The following is a 23,449-nucleotide window of genomic DNA, read 5'->3' as shown; positions in this document are numbered from 1 at the left end:
ATTGAGATGCTTTTTATACAAGCAGTTCTCTTCTGTTTGCAAAGGTTATAACTGTGCATCTGTTACAAAACTTTTAACAGGTGGGTGCTGAACTAATTTTAAAAATGCTTGTTGCTGTTCAGCTTTGTTTATTTTGTTTATCGGTTTAAAAGTTATTGGACAAAAATTCATCTGAAGATAATTAGTCCGATGATGGTCTTTAAAGTTATCTTAAAAGATAATCCGATAATGAAAACGTTATCTTCGATAATTATCTGTTATCGGATTATCAAAACTGTGCCCACCACTGGTCATACGTGATATTGACCTTGTTTCTCCATTATTTTGGAGACCAAGCAAGCGTTCAGCACATTCAAAACTATTTCATTTATTAATCCTATTAGCTCAACTTTTGTAAAAAAAAAAAAACTTTCTGTAAAATAATGACAAATTTGATACATTTTTCTTAATTTTCTGATTTGGAATAGAATGCGCAATGTTCCCAATGAAGTTGTCCATCCATCCATCCATTCATTTTCTTCCGCTTTATCCGGAGTCGGGTCGCGGGGGCAGCAGCTCAAGCAAAGCCGCCCAGAAGTTGTGTGTATCGAAATAAAAGCTATTATAAGGATTTGTCACTTTTTAAAATATACTGCTATTAGTTTGAAGGCAACTGTATGTCACAATTTATGTTGCCCACCCCAATTACATTCAGTCATAACCTCCAGGATTGTAAATGTTGGTTAGTCCCTTTATGTGGTACAGATTAGGTCAAAATTGGCTTCAGGCTCATGGACTAACAGGACCCAGGTCTTCAGTCCAAAACCTTTTGGACCCACACTGACACAAAATCTACTTATATAAATTAAAGAAAAATAATTCCTGCCTATAGACCCGAAAGGAACTATTTGGCTTAAAGTACATCCAAAAGTAATGAGTTCTGATCTAAAATGTGACTAATGAGAATTAAAGAGAGTTTGAATACCAACAAAGACCAAAAGATGATTCATAATCTGCTCATCATCAGAGCTGATTGCGAGTTAAGTCTCAAGTTTCAAATCATAGGTACTTGAAACTTGAGACACCTAGACCTGGTCAGACACTGAATTTTGGACCTGACAGAGGACAGTTTGGATCCAGAGACCTGGTGGATGTATGAAGACTTGTAACACTGAGGGTCAAAGGACTGATGTCTGATTTTGTGTTTGTAGCTATGGATGGAGTCAGAAGAGAGCGCCGCGCGCAACTGTCCGTTATGTCAGCTGACCTTCCCCACCGGTTACCCTGACGACGCCCTCATCAAACACATAGACTCCCACCTGGAGAACAGCAAGATTTGACTGTTGTGGTTTGACCATAGACTGTATATATACTGGACAGAGCCTGCTTGACATCATCCATTGGTTTTCTATAGAGACCCACAAGAGCCAAAATGACCCCTTTTCTGGGCATGGCCATGTTGAGAGCCCCGGCCTTCACTGATTCACGATGAACTCATTAATGCATAAAGGGGTGGAGCATAGAAAGCCCAAACACGCCCCTCTCTCCGAGTCCAAACCAGCAGCTAACCTCGGTTTGGGTGTTTATTAATTCATACTTTTGGGGACTGTGCAGTGGTTCTCATAACGGTTTACTTTGGTGTGGACAGTGAAAGTTATCTGCCGCATACTTCGTTATTAATCATGCATTAAGTGCACCTACCAACAGCTGCTCAAAGTGCTAACACCATTAGCATACAGTATTAAATAAAATGACAGTTTGACTCGGCATCAATATTGCAACGGACGTCGTAGATGATCCGTTAGGACATTTCACCGGACAAGAAGCCACGTTATTCCAGGTATTTGTAATAAAATACTCCAGACACAAACGCGAGTGGCTCCATTTTGGTCTGATGCTACAAGGGGAAGAGTCGATGGACACAGTTGCTATCACTCAAAGCAACCACGCCCACAATTATACAGACTTTTATTAATTAAAATGTCTTAAACTAAGAATTTAGCAAAAAATCACCCCATGCAGTTGTAATGGAGGAGGAAAGTATCTATAGAGACCAAAACTATTTTTTTTTGTTTTGTACTAGGCTGGAAACATTTATTTCTGCTCTGTAGTTGGTTATTTTAAAATGGACTTCAATGGAAAAATGCTCCGTTTTGGAGCCAGCCCCAAGTGGCCAGTCAAGGAACTACATGAAAAATGGCTTCTGCAATTTGGTCAAAATAGGAGCTCAAGTATTTCCCTTGGGTTTTACACGCCTGCACGCTGTAATACACCGTACTCACTGCTGTATGAATCATTTGACTCCAGCATGCGGTGCTCAAGGGTACCATGGCAGTCCTCATTTCCCTGTGCCCTTTAGTGGAGAGAAGAAAATCAAACCAGTGACCTTCTGGTTGCAGTTTCTGTAGCAAGTTAGAAATCACAAGTGACAAGTTTAGGTAGTTTAAGGTGAAACAATATTTAAAAAAGGTTTTAATGAATAAAGGGACTTTTAAAGTGTAAACTCCTGTGAGGGTTTGATTGCTGGAATCTCAACTGTAGCAAGAGCGACGTCATCAGGCATCTTTACTTTTAAACATCAGTTGCTACGTGTTGGCTAATTGCACATGTAGATTTCCATTAACATGTTAAAATGAAATATAACAGTCTCAGGTTTCAGTTTTTACCTGCTTTTCTACACAATTTATTCAGATGTAACCAACTATTCACTGTGAGGGGAGTAAGGACAAATACAGTCATCCAGAAAGTATTCACAATGCTTCACTTTTGTTATGTTATGTCAGATCTCTCCAGAGATGTTCAATCACATTAAGATCTGGGCTCTGGCTGGACCACTCAAGAACATTCATAGAGTTGTCCTGAAGCCACTCCTTTGATAACTGATGATTAACAGTCAAGAGGTCAAGAGCGCTCTGGAGCAGGTTTTCATCCAGGATGGCTCTGTACATTGCCACATTCATCTTTCCATCAATCCTAACTAGTCTCCCAGTTCCTGCTGCTGAAAAACATCCTCACAGCATGATGCTGCCACCACCATGCTTCACTGTAGGGATGGTGCCTGGCTTCCTCCAAACATGATGCTTGGCATTCACACCAAAGAGTTCAATCTTTGTCTCATCAGACCAGAGAATTTTGTTTCTCGTGGTCTAAGAGTCCTTCAGTTGCCTTTTGCCAAACTCCAGGCGGGCTGCCATGTGCCTTTTACTAAAGAGTGGCTTCTTTCTGGTCACTCAACCATACAGGCCTGATTGGTGGATTGCTGTCAGAGATCGTTGTCCTTCTGTAAGGTTCTCTCTCCACAGTGCTGGAGCTCTGACAGTGTGATTATCAGGTTCTTGGTCACCTCCCTGACTAAGGTCCTTCTCCCCTGATCAGTTTAGATGGGCGGCCAGCTCTAGGAAGAGTCCTGGTGAATCCAAACATCTTCTATTTATGGACGATGGAGGCCACTGTGGTTACTGGGACCTTCAAAACAGCAGAAATGTTTCTGTACCCTTCCCTAGATTGGTGCCTTGAGACAATCCTGTCTCAGAGATCTACTGACAAGTCCTTTGACTTCATGCTTGGTTTGTGTTCTGACCTGCGCTGCTGTGGGACCTTATATGTAGACAGGTGTGTGTCTTTCCAAATCATGTCCAGTCAATGGTATTTACTCCAAGTGGACTCCAGTTAAGCTGTAGAAACATCTCAAGGAAACAGGATGCACCTGAGTTCAATTTTGAGCTTCATGGCAAAGGCTGTGAATATTTGTACATGTGATTTCTTAGTTTTTTGTTTATTTTATTTATTTATTTATATATATATATATATATATATATATATATATATATATATATATATATATATATAATTTGCAAAAACCTTTCACAGTCATTATGGGGTATTGTGTGTAGACATTTGAGGGAAAAATGAACATCCATTTTGGAATAATCACAGTCAGAATTGAATTAATTGCCAATTAAGTTTTCACATACAAGGAATTTGATCTGATGTCATTGGTGCATAAGTAATAAAAAGAAAAGGAAAAAAAAAGGCTGTAACATAAAATGTAAAAAGTGAAGTGCTATGAATACTTTCTGGATCACCTGTACCCCTGGTTTTGGTGATCAATTACAAAAACTAAATTTCTAAGCTTAATGAAGAGAAGCTCCCTTTCTTAAATTCTCACTTATTTGGAGGAAAAAACATAACTGTGCAATTCCATGGAGCTTTCCACCTGTACTCATGAAGCTTCTCTCATGCAAGTTCAGTCAATCTATTGGCTGTCATTATGGTAGTTTTAATTCTGTTCCAGGTCAGGTTGAACCTTTTCAGTATGAACCTGCTGCCCTCTGTGGGTGTTCTGGTGGAAGTTCCAGTTACTTGACTATTTTCTAATTGTGCATCACTTATTGTTCAAGTAGAATTCCAGATTAGGTTTATGACCTAAATATATATATTTTTAAATGGCACCTGTTCCATTCTGAGTCAATCAGGTCTTGGTACAATCCATCTCCATTTGTTTAAGCACAGTTTAAAAAAAAGTGTATTGAAAGAACTGGTGAGGAGAGTCATGTAGGTACCTGCATTCATCAGGATGAAAACTTGCAGTTTTGCTCGACAGAAGTGTCAGTTTCTCATGCACACTTTCACTGTGGAGCAGGAACATTGTGACTACAGTGAAGGAGCTCATAATTTTAACTTTACTGCAGATAATTGCATCTCTGAACCTGTCATCTGTCAGTCACCAGCAATACACCACCTGCTGGCCACAGAAAGAACTACAAGACTGCAAACCTGTGAAGGAAAACTTCACACTCATGAAAAACCAGAATTGATGAATTTTTTTTATACTTTGTCATTTTTGTGTGTGGGATGAGTGAGGGGGTGTATTTGTGCTCCTCAAAAACAAAATGCATATGTTCATTTCACTGTTGGGGCTATATAACAGTTACAGTGCTACTTATGAAATAATCAAATTATAACCCCTCACTTACTAGGAAAATTAAGTAAAGCAGATTATAAGAGTGTTTGTCGTTTGCAGTTATCAGTCATTTTGGTTTTGATCCATTGTGGTGAGCTGCTCTGTCTTAATACACAATTCAACTAGGATTATTACATATTTATGCACTTTTTTTTTTAGAGCAGGATTATTTCACAAGTTCTTTTGAAGTACTGAAGAGTTTCTGTTCATATCTGGAGAAACAGATTCTTAAAGGTCAACTTTAAGATCTCAATAAAACAACACAACTGATTATCCATAATTTTATTTGAAGATGATGCATGAAGAAAACATTTCATATTAACAGAAATTTTTCCTCACTAAAACCCCTCACTGAAATATGAATTTATAAAATTTACAGAATCCAAAGAAATAATGAGTGTTCAGGTGTCGATTTCACTCAGCGCAACATTTCAACAGCTTGGTGCTGATGAAGTGGGCGGGGCCAACAGGGCCAGTGTTGGATCTTAGCTTACAGATGCGTAATGTGTTAAAGTGGAAAATTAAACTATAGCAAATTTATACAACAAGACCCACTGAAAAAGAGCAGAACAGCACCGAACAGTCTACAACACCCACGAACAGCGTCTGGATAACCACGTACGTGAGCCGAACAGTGCAGCTGAATAATACGTACACAAACAATCATTCATCCCACAAACAAGACATTTTACAAATATGTTTGGCCAAAATCCAGATTTTTTTTTTAAAAAAGGTCTAAAACTGGATTTCAAGTTTTCCTTTGAAATCAGAGGCACACGAAGAACAGGACAAAGAACACACGGCTTCACCTGAATCAGTCTTCATTTGTTCTGTGGTGGCGTTTCACCTCTGCATGGTCTAGAACTCCAGCAAGAGGCTCATGTGCGCACTCACTGATGAGGACACAAAGTGGACTCGTGCACAGGTCATCTGACTAACAGACATGCAGAATCATTCCAAATTCAGTCCAGGATCAGTTTGCCAGGTTCTGGTTCCTTAGTGATTAAAACTGTCCGTGTGAGGTCGTTTATTCGTCGTGTGAAGTAGACCGCAGACTTCAGACTGGATAAGCGAGATGCAGTTTGATTTCTGTTGCATATTTCCTCTTCATCCCTCGTCATGTGACTGCAGCACTTTGACCTCAGCCTTTAAGGTGCACAGTTCTACCACAGGTCCAGGTTTTCAGTGTTGGCAAAGCCTGGATCATTGCGGAGATTCCAATAGGTTCCGTTGTACAACCACACTTCCCGACCAGCCTCGTCCACAGTTTTCCTAAAACCAGACCAGAAGAAACTGGGTTAGTGGTCAACAGTTGGTCTGCTGCAGATGACCTTGACACGGTGTTACGTTTGTAAATGTTAATCGTCTGCTGTGGTAAGTACTGGAAGGCATCGTCCATTGTTATGGCCAACTTGACCATCAACTTGTATGAAATCTCCAATTTCATTGATGTGTCAAACTCACCTGGGGATCAGTTTTGCCAATGCTTTAACACCATTAGGAGTCAAGTTTTTCTTCAAATATGACCTTTTGTGTCAGGTCAATGTTGAGTTGTAAAGGACACCAACTCAAATAGCGGATCAGTTACAACTGTTTAAGGTCAGCTATGCATTTTCATATTGTGTAGAAAAGCCAAATCATCAAGCTGATTTTTATAGAAGTTGAGCAACATTTTCACAATATCAAAACTCTACAGCAAAAAGAAACTTCCATTAACTGATGGAACGCGACGACAGCTTTGTCCTCGGGATAAGCGTCATTCTGCCGAGTTTCTCACAAGAACAGTCACAGCAATGGATCAGCAATTCCTGCCAAATATTGCCTTTGTGCTTTTTTAAATATCCAACATCGCCACATTATCTCCTATCAAGGTTTAACAAGCTTTCTGTATCTTATACATTTGACCTCACCCTCAGATGATTTATACGGAGAAATAATCCTACTTCAAACAGAGTTTGATTCAGTTGCTAATGTCAAAGTCAGACATGCACTTGAGGTCACGTCTCACCTATTATGAAGGTGGTGACCGCGCCAGCAAAATGTTGTCCAATCAAATTAGATAGTGAACCACTGCAGGTTTTATTACAACAAAAGTCTTTCTATGAGAACTTGGTACGATACGATACACTTTATTGTCCCCTCAGGGAAATTTGTCTTGGACTCATGCTAGGTGCCTTACAAGAAAAGAGAAAAACAATACAGATAAAAACACAACCACACTTCTGAAGCTGGTGATGCTGCCTTAGTGGAAGATTTTTTTATTATTATTATTATTAATTTGGCTATGCCCATACTAGATGACTCAGATAAATCTATGCTAAATAACAATATTACTCTCAGAAATAAATGAAGCTATCAAGAAAATGAAATCTGATAAAGCGCGTGGCCCAGATGGGTTTCCCATAGAGTTTCATTTGTTTTTACATTTGCACCTAAATTAGTCCCTTTGCTGTTAGAAGTCTTCAGGGAGGTAGACAAAAAAGCCCCACCTGCAACTATAACACACATGGCTATTTCACTGGTACTCAAAAAATCTAAAGACCCCTTGCTTTGCGAGTCATACCGCCCAATTGGCTTGCTGTGCTTGTGCTTATGAGATTTTTGGCAAAGGTCCTCACTGGCAGGCTCGAAGGTGTCCTTCCCAAATTTATTCACCCATACCAGACAGGCTTCATTGCAGGCAAACATATCCAGTAATTTACGTCTTTTTAATATATCAACACAATAATGTCGAACCTGAAGTAGTGATTTCTCTTGATGCACAAAAAGCGTTTGACAGAATTGTTTACTACAATGCAAAAGTTTAGATTTGGCCGAGTCTTCTTGGATCACTATCCTGTATGCAGCCCCACATGCATCAGTAGGAACAAATAGGATCACATTTAGCTTCTTTCCTCTTTCGTGTGGTACTCGGCAAGGGTGTCCTCTTAGTCCCCTTTTATTTGATATCGTTATTGAACCTTTGGCAATCATGATTAGGAAAGCTCATTTAATTGGTGTGCAAAGAGGTGGGTAAGTAAACAAATTGTCCCTTTACGCCGATGACCTTTTTCTCTCTAAACCCAGTACCACAATACCTATTGTTTTAAATCTCATTCAAAAGTTTGGGTAGGTATGGTACAACCCCTGGCAAAAATTATGGAATCACCAGCCTCGGAGGATGTGCATTCAGTTGTTTAATTTTGTAGAAAAAAAAAAGCAGATCACAGACATGACACAAAACTAAAGTCATTTCAAATGGCAACTTCCTGGCTTTAAGAAACACTATAAGAAATCAGGAAAAAAAAAATTGTGGTAGTCAGTAACAGTTACTTTTTTAGACCAAACAGAGGGAAAAAACTATGGAATCACTCAATTCTGAGGAAAAAATTATGGAATCATGAAAAACAAAAGAACGCTCCAACACATCACTAGTATTTTGTTGCACCACCTCTGGCTTTTATAAAAGCTTGCAGTCTCTGAGGCATGGACTTAATGAGTGACAAACAGTACTCTTCATCAGTCTGGCTCCAACTTTCTCTGATTGCTGTTGCCAGATCAGCTTTGCAGGTTGGAGCCTTGTCATGGACCATTTTCTTCAACTTCCACCAAAGATTTTCAGTTGGATTAAAATCAGGCCATGACATTGACCCTATATGTCTTTTTGCAAGGAATGTTTTCACAGTTTTTGCTCTATGGCAAGATGCATTATCTTGAAAAATGATATCATCCCCAAACATCCTTTCAATTGATGGGATAAGAAAAGCATCCAAAATATCAACGTAAACTTGTGCATTTATTGATGATGTAATGACAGCCATCTCCCCAGTGCCTTTACCTGACATGCAGCCCCATATCATCAATGACTGTGGAAATTTACATGTTCTCTTCAGGCAGTCATCTTTATAAATCTCATTGGAACGGCACCAAACAAAAGTTCCAGCATCATCACCTTGCCCAATGCAGATTTGAGATTCATCACTGAATATGACTCATCCAGTCATCCACAGTCCACGATTGCTTTTCCTTAGCCCATTGTAACCTTATTTTTTTCTGTTTAGGTGTTAATGATGGCTTTTGTTTAGCTTTTCTGTATGTAAATCCCATTTCCTTTAGGCGGTTTCTTACAGTTCGGTCACAGACGTTGACTCCAGTTTCCTCCCATTCGTTCCTCATTTGTTTTGTTGTGCATTTTCGATTTTTGAGACATATAGCTTTAAGTTTTCTGTCTTGACGCTTTGATGTCTTCCTTGGTCTACCAGTATGTTTGCCTTTAACAACCTTCCCATGTTGTTTGTATTTGGTCCAGAGTTTAGACACAGCTGACTGTGAACAGCCAACATCTTTTGCAACATTGCGTGATGATTTACCCTCTTTTAAGAGTTTGATAATCCTCTCCTTTGTTTCAGTTGACATCTCTCATGTTGGAGCCATGATTCATGTCAGTCCACTTGGTGCAACAGCTCTCCAAGGTGTGATCACTCCTTTTTAGATGCAGACTAACGAGCAGATCTGATTTGATGCAGGTGTTAGTTTTTGGGATGAAAATTTACAGGGTGATTCCATAATTTATTCCTCAGAATTGAGTGAGTCCATATTTTTTTCCCTCTGCTTGGTCTAAAAAAGTAACCGTTACTGACTGCCAATTTTTTTTCTTGATTTCTTATAGTGTTTCTTAAAGCCAGAAAGTTGCCATTTGAAATGACTTTAGTTTTGTGTCATGTCTATGATCTGCTTTTTTTCTACAAAATTAAACAACTGAATGAACATCCTCCGAGGCCGGTGATTCCATAATTTTTGCCAGGGGTTGTATAAATTTGACCAAATCTGTTCTATTCCTAATCAATGAGAAAGCACGTCAAATGACGTTTCATACTCTGCCCTTTACAGTCAGTAAAGACAATCTTAATTATTTAGGTGTTTGTGTAATATGATTGCAACTGTTTGTTTCACTAAGGCACTGGACCAGGCTAAAATCAGATATGGAAAAGTGGGGATGAAACTCTCCCTCTCTTGTAGGAAGAATTAACGCAGTCAAGTTGACAATTACGCCTAGATTTTTATATTTGTTTCAAACTATACCAGTCTTATTTCTAGGAAGTTTTTTTTTTAAAGAATTAAACAAATATATATCTATGTTCATCTGAAATAAAAACAACCCTAGAATTAGAAATGAGTGTTTAGAGAGTCAGAAAGAGGATGGTGGGCTATCTTTACCCAACTTCCTTTACAATTACTGGGCAACCATTATCCATAAGTTGTTGTATTGGTTTCCAGACCTGTAGGATGCTGAATCTCCAGTTTGGGTCCACCTGGAACAACACAGCAGCAATCCAGCTTTGCTTAGCTCTTTGATATGTAGCCATTTATCATTGAGCAAATGTCATTGGACAAACAATTCAATTATTCAAGGCTCTTGAAAGATTTGGTTTCAATTTAGGACTCACTTTAAATGCATCTCCTATACAATGCAATGTTCAATTCTCTCCGTTTTTGGTAGATCCTTCTTTTCAGGAGTGGCACAGGAGAGGAATAACTTCTGCAAGGGACCTTTTTAAAGAGGCAAATTCATTTCTTTGAAACAGCTGAAAAGAACTTTGGTGTCCCCCAAACTGACTCTCAGGTATCTCCAAGTGCCTAGTTATGCAAAAAAAAAAATTTTTCTCTAACATTGCCTCAAATGATGTAGATTGATGAATGTTTGGACATGAATCCAAACGATAAGGGCATTTTGTCAGCTATATACACGGCAGAATTCAGAATGCTGCGTCCCCATCACTTAGTCATCTGAAAAACCTATGGGAACAACAAATAGGGGAGCCCTTTACAGATGCAGTCTGGCAGGCTGCAATTGCAAGAATTCATTCCTCAATTTGCATTAGACATGACCTACTACAGTTTAAGGTGCTGCACAGATTGCACTTATCTCCAAATAAATTAGCAAAAATGTACGGTGGTGCAGACCCATCCTGTGTCAGGTGTAAACGTGGTCCTGCAGATCTTAGTCATATGTTTTGGCTTTGCCCCAGACTTAACACCTTCTGGGAGTCAATCTTGAAGACAATTTCATTTCTATGTAAGAGGAATATTGAACCAAGTTTTGTAACTGCTCTATTTGGGGTCACTCCTCCTGCTACACCAATAAAGACATACCAGGCCAACGTAGTAGCATTCGTTACATTACTTGCAAGATGGTTAATACTATTCAACTGGTAACAAGCTGCTCCTCCGTCTCATAAGCAGTGGATAGAAGATGCCATGTCCCATTTGAAGCTAGCGTGAGCATCTGAAATATGCTGTGATGGCTCTATTCAGAAATACAATATGACCTGGCAGCCATTTCTTTTGTACTTTGAGACAGAATTCTCTCAAGTATGTAGCCCAGCTTCCTAACCCCCACCTCCCCCCTCTTTTTCTTCTTCCTTATTGATTTGTTAGCACCTGGTGGTGTTGTTCTGCATTTATATGTTACACTGCTGTTCTTAAAGCTTTAAAATAAATAAGATTTGTAGCCTGAAATAAAATCAATTTGGAGAAGTCAAAGGTCAGTTTGATGTCAGTAATGTGTTGTCATGCTTCTGAGGGGATCAATGCATTTTATTACTCCAGATGGATTTAAATCCAGTAAAAATTGTATTTATTAATTAAAATATTTTAAAAAAAATGTTTTTATCTGAACAAACATTTACTTGTAGCTGGTTTAGTTCAGATGTTGAGGTACATCTTGTTTGATTAAAAAAAGAAAAAACAACAACAAAAAACTGCTCACCTGAAAAACCGGGGCACGTGCTCCTCTCCATTCTTGGCCATCTCCTTCCTCCGCTCCCTCTGCTTCTGCTCCACCTCATCCTTCTTTTTATCTGCCTCTGCCACCAGCCCCTCCTCCAGGAGCCTGCAGAGCCAGAAGAACCAAACTGTGACATTATAACTAACTCAGTCACAGATGAAATGTTTGTGCTCAGAGACCGTCTGCACATACCGCTGGTCTGGTCTGAAGCGCGTGTCCGTTGGCGGAAGGACGGCCTTCAGTTCAGGCGTCAGTTCATTTAGCTCCCGAGCGTAACGGGAGAAACCATAGAACTCAAAGTGGTCATCAGGCTGCACGTCTGAAAAAGAACACGAACAGTTCAATATGCTGTTCCGAATCCCTGTCAAAGACACCAGAGCGGGATTTGGACTGGATCTTACTCACTGGGCTTCCAGATGCACTTTGGGACAGGCAGAGTGTCGCAGAAGATGCCTTCATGCCAGAGACCTCCGAAACGATGAACTACCTCTCCAGCCTGGTTCAGAACCACACCCTGGACTTCATTTTTACTGTTATCCGAGCTCCAGTATCGAGACTGTAAGAACAAGATAGGAGGTCAAACAGGATCAAACCAATAACCCTGAGCCCGGTACACCTCCTCGTCTGCAGGAAACTACTACAACACAGTAATTGTCATTACTGGAACACATACACACATATATATATATATATATATATATATATATATATATATATATATATATATATATATATATATATATATATATATATATATATATATACACACACATAGCATCCAAATTGTCCTCAATGAGGATATAAAACTATTGATGAGAATCTATCTCACACAGAGTTTAGGTAGCTACTCTGCCCTGTGTTGGTATATGGCATTAGAGAACATGAAGGAATCATATCCTTGGCTTTTCTAATAGTGTTTATAGTTTTTTCTGGTTTGTAACAAAGTTTTCATTGGGTTCTCAACTGTTAGCAAGTGTGTTTTCATCTTGTTGGTCTTCGTTTTGCATGTCCACTTCAAGCTCGTTAGCTGTTAATTCCTCCAATTCAACAAGGGAAAATGTCAAAGTCACAAATCTGATACACAATCTGGACCGACTGTCATGGTAACGGTCTGATATGGGAAAATAGACCAGAAATCAGCCAATTGGCGCACGTGTAGCATTTTATATCTATCTATCTCCTTCAAGTTCTTGACTAATGTTGGATCACAAACCCACATTTTTCTGAACCTTAATAATGTTGGTTATTAAAGCGCTCATGTATATTATTATGATTGGTTGCCCCACTGCAGGGCAATGTCCAAATCTGAAACATGGTCACGGTAGATCGTTGGACACTGCACTGCGTCTGCACAGTGAACATAAAAAAAAAAAAAGTTCACAGTCCACATTAAACAATTTTAGTTTCATTTTTGTGCCAAACTTGAGAGAATGTGCAGTTTTAAAGTTCTCACCTTGACGAAGGTGATCTTGCAGGTACAGACGTCGCTCTCCGTGTTCCTGATCACCACCTCGCCATAGTGTTCCAACCAGCGTTGCTGACTCAGCACGTTGTGGATACACGTCACCGCCTTATTCCACTCGTAGTGATCGCCGTACCTGCAGCGAATGAAGCGGTTTGAAACCCGTCATAATGGCTTTTCTATTCAAAATCGTGTCAAAACAATAAAGATTCTTCTCAGAGTCATTTTAAATTAATTCAGCTCTAGTCATGTCTGTTTCATTGAAACACTGGGAGTCTGAAACATTTATTCAGATCATAAAAAGTTCTAACTCCAGGACACCAACAGAGTGACGTCTGCTGAGACAAAACTGAAAGTTTAAACCAGAGAAACAGTCACGCAGGCTGGAGAACCATAAATGTTATGAACTTCAGTTTGTGCAAAAATCAACCTGAATTTTCTCCATGCGGTGAGGTGCAGCGGGCAGGACTGGACGCTTGGTGATGTCACTACATACAGACATCATTAAATAACCAACTGAGTGGTTCTGAGGCCAGTGTTGGCTGACTATTCCCTTAGTGTAATTTTTCCCAGCAGTTAGAAGCATGTGCGCAGGATTAATGGAGACCGTGTGGGTGAGTGGGTCTACAAATTTTACATGTTAAACCGGCTGCATTAACTTTTGGGTTCTGATGCACCCAGCAGAGTACCAGTGAACCTATCAACATCTTTGAACATGCATCAAGCTGCATATGAAGCTTCGTTTCTAATCCTGGTGGCCACTGTTGCCTTTTCAGTAAATATTCAGTCCCACTCTGAGGCATAAATCTGAGGCATATAATGTACTCAGATTGTTGATGTCATCTTGTCAAACATTCAGGTGCCCCCACGTGTTAAATTGGTGTATGGTTTTATAATAGAATAGAATTTTCCATAGTGAAAAAAAATTGTGCTTTTATGGTTTGCATATGTTCTATTTGTATAGCGAAAAAACTGACGCTTTACCCGCGGTATGTTGTGTATTTGATGGCCCATTTTGAAGAGGAACCCGTCTCTAACCTACGACGGTGTTTTAGGGCCACATAGAATATTTATTTATTTATTTATTTATTTAGACTTCGAGAATAAAGTCGTAATACTACCACTTTTTTCTCATAATATTACGACTTTTCTTGAAGTCCCCCCCCCAAAAAAAGAGTAATGCAATGTGGCCCTAAAACTCCGTCGTACTAACCCCTAAATACATCACCAAGAAATGTCTTCAATGACATGATGTGTTCTTTAGTTATTGAGCAAAACCAAACCCTAAGATTGCATCTGTAGTGGCCAGAGGTGGGACAAAGTCACCAGCAAGTCACTCAAGTCATGAGTTGGCAAGTCACAAATCATAATTACCACCAACTGTTTGGAAGCTGACTTGAGATTCATGACCGGAAAATGACTTGACAGTGACTTTGTCCCACCTCTAGTAGCGGCCATATTGGATAACAGATGACCGCCATTTTTTTTAAACAAACCTTCTTATAATCTCTCCCAACAAGTCACCAAGAAATGGTTTCAATCAGATGAGGTGTTCTTTGTTATTGTGTAGGAACAAAAAGCTTACAGATGGACGTAATAAAAACGTAATGCCGTCCAACGTCTTTGGGTGGGACATAAAAAGAAATAAATGAATAAAATCCCAACCACTGAAATCCTTCAAGTGACACTCTTTAGGTGTCTTGTGGAAAGTGTTTAACTCAGCATCTGGACCATGTTATGCGTATAACACACTGATGGAAGACATGGAGTGAAGGCTGTGACTCACCGTGGCAGAGTGACATTGACTAGACCTGAAGAAATGATCTCCACAGACTTCCCCCAGAACTTGTTCTTCCATCTCTGATCTGAAAAAACAAAAACATTTAGGCTCAACAGCAGTAATCTGATCAATAATGACCAGTCAGCAGACGGCTCTTACCTTGCCAGAAAGTGAAGTTTTCAGAGTCTGCATGACAGGCAGACAAAGGGGGGTGATGGCTCACCTGAAAATATGGCAACATTTTCAAGCACATCTTTGTTTCTTTAAATGTCACATGTATCCAACATATTTATGCTCTACACCCTCATCTTAAATGGTTAAGGACTCAGATGTCCAAATTCAGGTTACCTGCTCACTGACATAGCGGAAGCCTCTGTCTTCTCTGTAACTCTCATATGTTTCTCCAAGAACAGGGTTGAAGGGCTTGTAGCGATACCTCCAAGAGGCCCAGGCGTAACCAGAGATGGAGAATGCAGCAACGTAAACCTAGAAAACACAAAAAGGTCACATTTGCAATCAGATACTTCAGTTTAATAACATTTAGAGATGTTTAGGTGCTACTTTTGCAGTCAAGACTGATTTGTCTATAGTTGGACTATCAGACTAAAATTACTGCCTTCGGGATAAAGTTCATCTTATCTTAGACTTATTTTAGGGATTCCAATCAGTCACAGAATGCTTTTGGTAACCCACCAGAAGATAGGAAAGACTAGCTTAAGCTAATTGAACTTAGCCTTCCTATAACATATCGACAAAAAAAGGGGTTTGACATTGAAATAAACTAAAGCTGAATGGTTTCTGGAAAATGTGTGGAAACCCAATGGCGCCTGAGGCAAAACCACGTCAGCACTAGATTTGGAGAACTACATTAATGCGTCCTACTGGTTTCTTAACTGGGGAAAACCAGGTGGTTGAGTCAATAATTCAGATTGTGCCTGCTCACCATTCTCTCATATGGGTCATCTATGTGGTTGGCAATGTCCAGCAGATCTGTGTACTCAAGTTCTTCACTGAGTCTCTGCAGGAGACTCAGTGGCTCATTAAGAGCAACTGGCATGGAAACACGGGACAGGTCCTTGCCGATGTTGTTGTACAGGATGGTCATGATGCCGATGTGGCTGTTGTCGGTACACTTAGCGGGGAGGCTGGTTCGACGACCTGTGTCACAACAACACCAGAAATAAAGACATTTACACTATACAGTGCATCCAGAAAGTATTCACATCACCTCACTTTTCCCACATTTTGTTATGCATCCCGTTTCCACTGATCATCCATGAGATGTTTCTACAGCTTAAATGGAGTCCACCTGGGATAAATTCAGTTGATTGGTCATGATTTGGAAAGACACACACCTGTCTACATATAAGGTCCCACAGTTGACAGTGCCTGTCAGAGCACAAGCCAAGCATGAAGTCAAAGGAATTGTCTGTAGACCTCAGACAGGATTGTCTCAAGGCACAAATCTAGGGATGGTACAGAAACATTTCTCCTGCTTTGAAGGTCCCAATGAGCACAGGGGCCTCCATCATCTGTAAATGGATTAGATTCAGATCCACCAGGACGCTCCCTAGAGCTGGCCACCCGTCTAAACTGAGTGATTGGGGAGAAGGGCCTTAGTCAGGGGAGGTGACCAAGAACCTGATGGTCACTGTCAGAGAGCCAGTATTCCTCTGTGGAGAGAGGAGAACCTTCAAGAAGGACAACCATCTCTGCAGCAATCCACCAGTCAGGCCTGTATGGTAGAGTGGCCAGATGGAAGCCATTCCTTAGTAAAAGGCACATGGCAGCCCACCTGGAAGGACTCTCAGATCATGAGAAAATTCTTTGGTCTATGAGGCAAAGAATGAACTCTTTGGCGTGAATGTCAGGCATGTTTGGAGGAAATCAGGCACCGTCTGTACAGTGAAGCATGGTGGTGGCAGCATCATGCTGTGGGGCTGTTTTTCAGCAGCAGGAACAGGGAGACTAGTCAGGATTGAGGGAAAGCTGAATGCAGCAATGTACAGAGACATCCTGGATGAAAACCTGCTCCAGAGCACTCTTGACCTCAGACTGAGGTGATGGTTCATCTTTCAGCAGGACAATGCCCCTAAGCTCACAGCCAAGATATCAGTGGAGTGACTTCAGGACAACTCTGAATGTTCTTGAGTGGCCCAGCCAGAGCAGAGACCTGAAAATGTCTGTGCACCGACGCTCCCCATCCAGCCTGATGGAGCTTGAGAGGTGCTGCAAAGATGAATGAACAAAACTGGCCAAAGATAGATGCACCAAGCTTGTGGCATCATATTCAAGAAGACTTCAGGCTGTAATTGATGCCAAAGGTGCATGTGAATACTAATGTACACATGATTTTTTTTTCCCCTTTAATTGTTAATAAAGAGAAAAAAAAAATTCATGTCGTCATTATAGGGCATTGCAAGCAAAATTTTGAGGGGGGGGAATTAATTTACTCCATTTTGGATTAAGGCTGTATCAAGTATAAATTGCATGTTTCTTCCTGGAACTTGATTTTCAACAGCATTTCCCTGAAAGTGAGTTTAACAATGAACAACAACTCTGTAGCACATGCACACACCACAACATGTGCTGTTACTTAAAGGACTTGTTCAATTACAAAAATAACTAATTTACATGCTTTGGTGAGGCATATTTGATGTTATTTGATGCAGATGGACATGAATTGCTGAGCCACAGCATTGGAAACAACAATAACCATGTGAGTACACTGACTTTTCTTTTTTGTTGTTTTTGGTTTTACATCAGCTCTTTGAGGGGTGGTGAAGTGTTAGTGTGAGTGGTTTCATTGCAGAAGGTTCCTGGTTCAAACCCCACCCCTGCCATATATCTCCATGTAATGTGGAGTTGCATCAGGAAAGGCATCCCGCATAAAACTCCTGTCAATTCAACATACAGATCCACCTCAGATCTGCTGTGGCAACCAAATGGGAACATGTGAAAGGACTTACTTTTTTTAATCAGTTTTTTAATTTGGGTTTTTTTGTCATGCATTTTTGTAATTTGTGTTAATCATGTTCGCCTATTTGTCTGTTAGTAGGATTACGTCAAAACTACTTCACAAATTTTGACGAAATTTTCACCACAGATAGATACTCGTATTAGGCCATGGAAGAGCCCATTAAATTTTGGAAGTGATTCAGATCTGGATTGGCAGACGTCAGACATCTCTGATTGCTTGTTTAGTGCATTGATTCCTGGAAGAGTTTTATATAAAATATTAATAATAATCACAATTTTTCAGTATCTATATTATAATAGCCAAGTGGCCCGTGTGTATGCATGTATGGCTTCGATCACTGAGAAACTAGAGAGAGTTGACATTTGCCATTTAGTATGCTTATGTATTTTGGATCAAGGATGAAGGCTGTGAAAAACAGGAAGCTGATGGGACTAATATTTTTGGAAAAATAAACGACATCAGCTAACACTGAACAATTGACGTTGTGTTGCAGTGCACCATGGGTGTTTGGGGTTTTAACTGTTATTGTGGTTCATGCTAGTTTAACAGCATTGGTGTTATTAACAGTGTTAGTGTTATTGATTTGTATTTTTGTAGTTCAATTGGTTTATTTAGTTTAATTAAGTGTCATGTTGCCGTTACCATGAGTGAGCTAAGTGTACTGTGTTTGACGTATTTATCCACCATGTCTGTCTGTGGGTGTGTAAAAATAAAACTCCTGCTTGCGGCAAAACTCAAAAGACAAAAAGCTAGTTTTCGTACATGTATGTGTGCGTATAACTTCGATCATGGACAGACTGTGGAGAGCTGCCGTTTGCCGTTTGGTATGCTTATGTATTTTGGGTCATTGATTAACAGCCAAAACGCAACATTGATAGGTCTAATATTTTTGGAGAAACTATGGATATTAGCTAACACTGAACAATGGACATTGATAATTACATTCTGGACTCACATCATTCCAGTAGAAGGCAGTGAATCAGCTAAGTATTGAAAAGTGTGCATGATTTCATTTATTAAGTTCAATGTAACTACTTAATATAGTTGTAAATATATTAAAATACTGGATGATGAAGTGAAAACATTTCCCTTGTGGTCCATTTAAAAATCAAATGAGAAAATAGAAGTAATAATAAAAATAAAGAAAATAACGGTGTACATGCCATTTAAAAATCAAATGAGAAAATAGAAGTAATAATAAAATAAAAATAAAGAAAATAACTGTGTACATGCCATTCCAACTCATTATACAAACTTTGCATAATTTATTACCACCCTTGAAAAAAATGTCAGCAACTTAGTTTTTAAACACTACCCAATCTAGAGCCCGGAGATCCTAATGGGCGTAGTAGAGGTATAACCTCTCAAACTAGTTAAAAAAAAAAAAAAAAAAAAAAAAGTTATAGTTTTGTGACAAAGATGCATCATAAATCTTGTCACTTGCTCTAGAATTCTCCAATGCAATCAACTGTTTTGCAAAAAATAATGCAGTAAATCCTTAAAAGGAGCAACGGATGTGGTAAATTTTCATCAAGGTTGGAAGCAAATAGAATGGTCACATTTCTGGATACAACGCCTTGGCTCAGGATGTATGTGAGATAAAGACCTCAACAATGTTCAGGTCAGTGTTTTTATTTTCACTCTTTTAAGGTTCAGTTGGTAAAGTAAAATTTTTAACAAGTCTAGTTTTTGAAGTGCAGGGCTGCTGACCAAATGGTTAGTGTGCTTTCGGTGCCACAGACTGAACGGTCCACCTCAAAAAAATTGGTCCACCCTGCCTCCATTGCGAATGCATCATTTCAGAGTGTCAAGAGCTCCCGAGTGTCAATGTCCCATAACCTTTCCATCAACACACACACTATACCAGTCAAAAGTGTGTCCAAACATTTGCCTGGTACTGTGTGTATATACCAGTGTTGCCACAGTTACTTTGATAAAGTAATCCAATTACTGATTACTCCTTGAAAAAGTAACTTAGTTACTTTACTGATTACTCAATTGTAAAAGTAACTAAGTTAGATTACTAGTTACTTTCCCCAGCTGCCGACAACAACCCTCTGCCACCTCAACATGACAATGATTTTTGCCAAAACTCACTTTATAGTCACCCTTTCTTGACTTCAATAAAAATAAATACTTGTTTTATAAAAAGTAAAATAATCTTTCTTGACCTCATATTTAACTGTTGACAGCACTGTAACAGTAAAACTTGCAATTTCTAACCTACATTGTTTATAAATGTAACTATTAAATTCTAACATTTTTCTAACATTTAAATTCTCTATAAACATTTTACTTGTCAAAATTATTATTATTTTAAGTAGTATTAGTAGTTGTAGTAAAAAAAAAAAACGGCTTCAAAACTGGACCTTTAATCTAGGGGTGTTGTGGGGGCACATCCCTGCCCTACGCCCCCATTCCATCTGGATTCGTCCCTGCTTTGGCATTTGAGCACAAAGAATGAACAGCATTTATTTATGCAGAAAACATGACCAGATTTACAGGTAAGAAAGTTTTATTGTGTTTTCACATCATGTGGTCCTCAGAAAGAGAGTTTAGGTGCATTTGAGTGGAAAATAGTGTTAGTTGTTGACGCGTCGCGGAGGATCAGCTGTTTTTAACGAGATGATACGGAGAGGCTCAGCTCAGAATTCAAAATAAAGGAGGAAAATAAAGCATAAAAATGACTTTGTAAGTGCAGGTGTGCTGTTTTGCTTTAAAAGGTGAGGACGAGTCGTAGCTGATGAAAAGCTCACAGCTCGCTTAAAGTGGGCAGTTCAGTCAAACCCCAACCTCCTGCCCACGGACCAAGTTTAATGCTGCTATCGACCCACAATGCAAAAATAATAGTAACACACAGTGACTTGGAGAAGTAACTTTAACCTGATTACTCATTTGGAAAGATTAACGCGTTAGATTACTCGTTACTAAAAAAAAGTGGTTAGATTAGAGTAACGCGTTACTAGCATCACTGGTACACACACACACACACACACACACACACACACACACACACACACACACACACACACACACACACACACAGGAGTCACCATCATTTGAACAATAACTGAGTAGACTTTGTTACCAGTATCAGCGGGCACCAAGCTGTGTTGCTCCGAAGTGCTGGACACGCTGGTCCTGTAGTTCATTGTGCTGACAGCTGAGGATGACAAAGTAACATCAGTCAGACACATCAGTTACTAAGAAGAAGCATTATGCTTTTGATCCACTGTTTCTATCTGCAAGCAGATTGTGGACATGATTTGTGATGATGTCACAGTGATGTGCATATTGGGTAACAAATCCACAGTTTTCTGACATGCAGAATGATAATTTGAGAATTTGGAACCTTTATTAAAAAAAGCAAAAAAAAAAAAAAAAAAAAAAAAAAACAGAATAAAGCAAGAGCAGAAAAAGTGCTCAGAGCTTTTACTTAAGTGGTAACACTGTTAGAAAAACAAATGCCAAAGCATCAAAATACACTTAAAGCACTCATAGTGCAGAATGGTTCATTTCACAATAATAGATTATTGAATTAAATTACTCAGGTTTTCATTTGGCCATTTGATGTAAAATTTTACATACAAACTGATGGTGACCCTGTTTGAAAGAAAAAAAAATTGTAATTTATATTTTCAATATCAATCAACAAAGTAACCAGTTACAAAGGCTGTCAGATAAATGTAGTGGAGGAAAAGTATGAAATATCAGAAAATAGAAACAGTCAAAGGACAAGTACCTCAAATTTGTAGTTGAGTGTAACTTGTAGACTATTTGCCTTGGTTAAATGTAGATCCCCCCACCAGAGTATTTTTGAAGAATAAAGCAGTATTTAGGGATAATTTTTTGGATAATGAAAACACTGAATCTAGATGTAGGAGTTGCACAAACTACCTGAATCTTAAACTGTTCTGTATATTAATTTAAGAACTGCTGCTTTTGATAATGTTACAATGTAATTCTACTATAAAAAGCACAGATCAATAACCAGTCTTACTTTATCAGTCTGATCGAATTTGACACCGTGCTCTATAATGTCACTTATTTAAAGCAGGGGTGGGGGTGTCAGAGACAAATTTACACTTTATTCATCCAATCAACTCATTTTGCTCCAAAACCTGAAGATATTCAGTTTAAAACAAATTAAATTCATTTTTCCATAAAGTCTTAAAAACACCCAATCATTGGAACATCACATCAGATTAAGTCACATGACTGAACACTGACCGTGTCCTTCCTCAGGCTCAGAAGTGCTGGTGGTGGTGATGTCACTCAAACCTGATTCATCAGATGCCTCCGCCTCCGACGAGGTCTCGCACACAATCACCTCACTCGCATCAAAATATTCAGCCACGGACTCTGCCACAGAGGGCGAACGATGATGGCCTTCAGATGGCGTCTTCTAGGATGGAGAGAATATCACAGCCAACACAAGACATTTAAACATCATCTCCAAGATACAGACTAAAGATCAGATTCTAATGTGAACATCGATAAGTACCGTATTTTCTAGAGTACAAGTTGCTCCGGTGAAAAAAAATTGCATTGAAAAAGGAAAAATAGTTTGTCCTGTATGTAGAACTTTTTGATATCATTTCCCTGGGACTGAGTCTAAAGGAGCTCAGCGTAGCACTTGTTCACACCACAGCATGTGCCGTTACATTTAGCAGTCCTTTTGGCTTCTCTCGTTTCACTCGGGGTTACCACAGCAGATCAGAGGTGGATCTGCATGTTTATTTGGCACAAGTGCCCTTCCTGACAGCGCCACATAACATGGAGAATGGACAGGGGTGGCCTTGAACCAGGAAACAAGTGCAGTTAAACGCTTGGCCACCATCCCTGCCCTGCAGTTACACTCAACATAAGCTCTTAAATTACAAAAAATAAATAACCACATCAATAAATAAGCAAGAGACAACTAAATATGCAGTGGACAACGTGCTAGATGTTATGTGATGCAGATGAACGTGGTTTGCTGACCCACAGTGTTGGAAATGTTACAACAAAAATCAGAGGCCATATGAGATAGATATATCAATTAATTTGGGATTTTTATGCTTTATCTAGTAAATCGCAGGGGGGGGGAACAAAACCCTGCAACTGATACTCCAGAAAATACATTAGGTCTATATAACAAAGCTTAACATTTTTATTTATGCTTACAGTGATTTGCAAATGTATTCAGCCCCTTGGTATTCCACACATTTTAATTTGTTTATGGCATTTCAAATACAAAAAGTAAATCAAGCTTCTCAATAAAAATAAAATATTATCTTCCTTAGAATCAAACTGGAAGTAAATATCTACAACTTGATATAACTTAATTAAAAATATAAAAGCCAAGATGATGGGTTGAGGAGGGTTTTCTTTCACCAAAACATTAAATCTAGGCTTGCATCTCAGATGCACCTTCTGGTAATTTGTAGCTCAACTTTCAGGTCTTCTTTTTAATAAAATCCTCCTCTGTGCCACTTCATCATGAAGCTGTATAACTGGAGATACAAAATGCAAAATAT

At 39.2% G+C, this 23,449-nt stretch overlaps 2 protein-coding genes across 7 annotated transcripts in view; one reads left to right on the top strand and one right to left on the bottom strand.

Annotated features, from left to right (window-relative positions):
* Positions 1-1,795, top strand: part of LOC117528168 (TANK-binding kinase 1-binding protein 1-like) — a 58,243-nt gene extending 56,448 nt beyond the window's left edge. The window contains exon 13 of one of the 3 annotated variants that reach the window (XM_034190750.1): positions 1,191-1,795. In XM_034190750.1, coding sequence (XP_034046641.1) covers positions 1,191-1,319 — 129 coding nt within the window. In that variant the 3' untranslated portion in view covers positions 1,320-1,795. The remainder of the gene's footprint in view (positions 1-1,190) is intronic. The other 2 variants (XM_034190749.1, XM_034190752.1) reach the window with 2 other exon arrangements.
* Positions 1,796-5,209: 3,414 nt separating this feature from the next.
* Positions 5,210-23,449, bottom strand: part of LOC117528107 (oxysterol-binding protein-related protein 7-like) — a 39,700-nt gene continuing 21,460 nt past the window's right edge. For 3 of the 4 annotated variants that reach the window (XM_034190662.1, XM_034190664.1, XM_034190665.1), the window contains 11 exons: positions 22,161-22,335; positions 21,019-21,093; positions 15,894-16,108; positions 15,299-15,436; positions 15,110-15,173; positions 14,957-15,035; positions 13,162-13,306; positions 12,114-12,264; positions 11,901-12,027; positions 11,691-11,813; positions 5,210-6,214 (listed from right to left, as the gene is read on the bottom strand). In XM_034190662.1, the coding sequence (XP_034046553.1) occupies positions 6,106-6,214; positions 11,691-11,813; positions 11,901-12,027; positions 12,114-12,264; positions 13,162-13,306; positions 14,957-15,035; positions 15,110-15,173; positions 15,299-15,436; positions 15,894-16,108; positions 21,019-21,093; positions 22,161-22,335 (1,401 nt within the window). In that variant the 3' untranslated portion in view covers positions 5,210-6,105. The remainder of the gene's footprint in view (positions 6,215-11,690; positions 11,814-11,900; positions 12,028-12,113; positions 12,265-13,161; positions 13,307-14,956; positions 15,036-15,109; positions 15,174-15,298; positions 15,437-15,893; positions 16,109-21,018; positions 21,094-22,160; positions 22,336-23,449) is intronic. The other variant, XM_034190663.1, reaches the window with a different exon arrangement.

The sequence above is a fragment of the Thalassophryne amazonica genome, chromosome 16 (genome assembly GCF_902500255.1).
Source record: "Thalassophryne amazonica chromosome 16, fThaAma1.1, whole genome shotgun sequence".
In the NCBI taxonomy this organism is placed as follows: domain Eukaryota; kingdom Metazoa; phylum Chordata; class Actinopteri; order Batrachoidiformes; family Batrachoididae; genus Thalassophryne; species Thalassophryne amazonica.
This window is presented reverse-complemented; position numbering and strand designations above follow the sequence as displayed.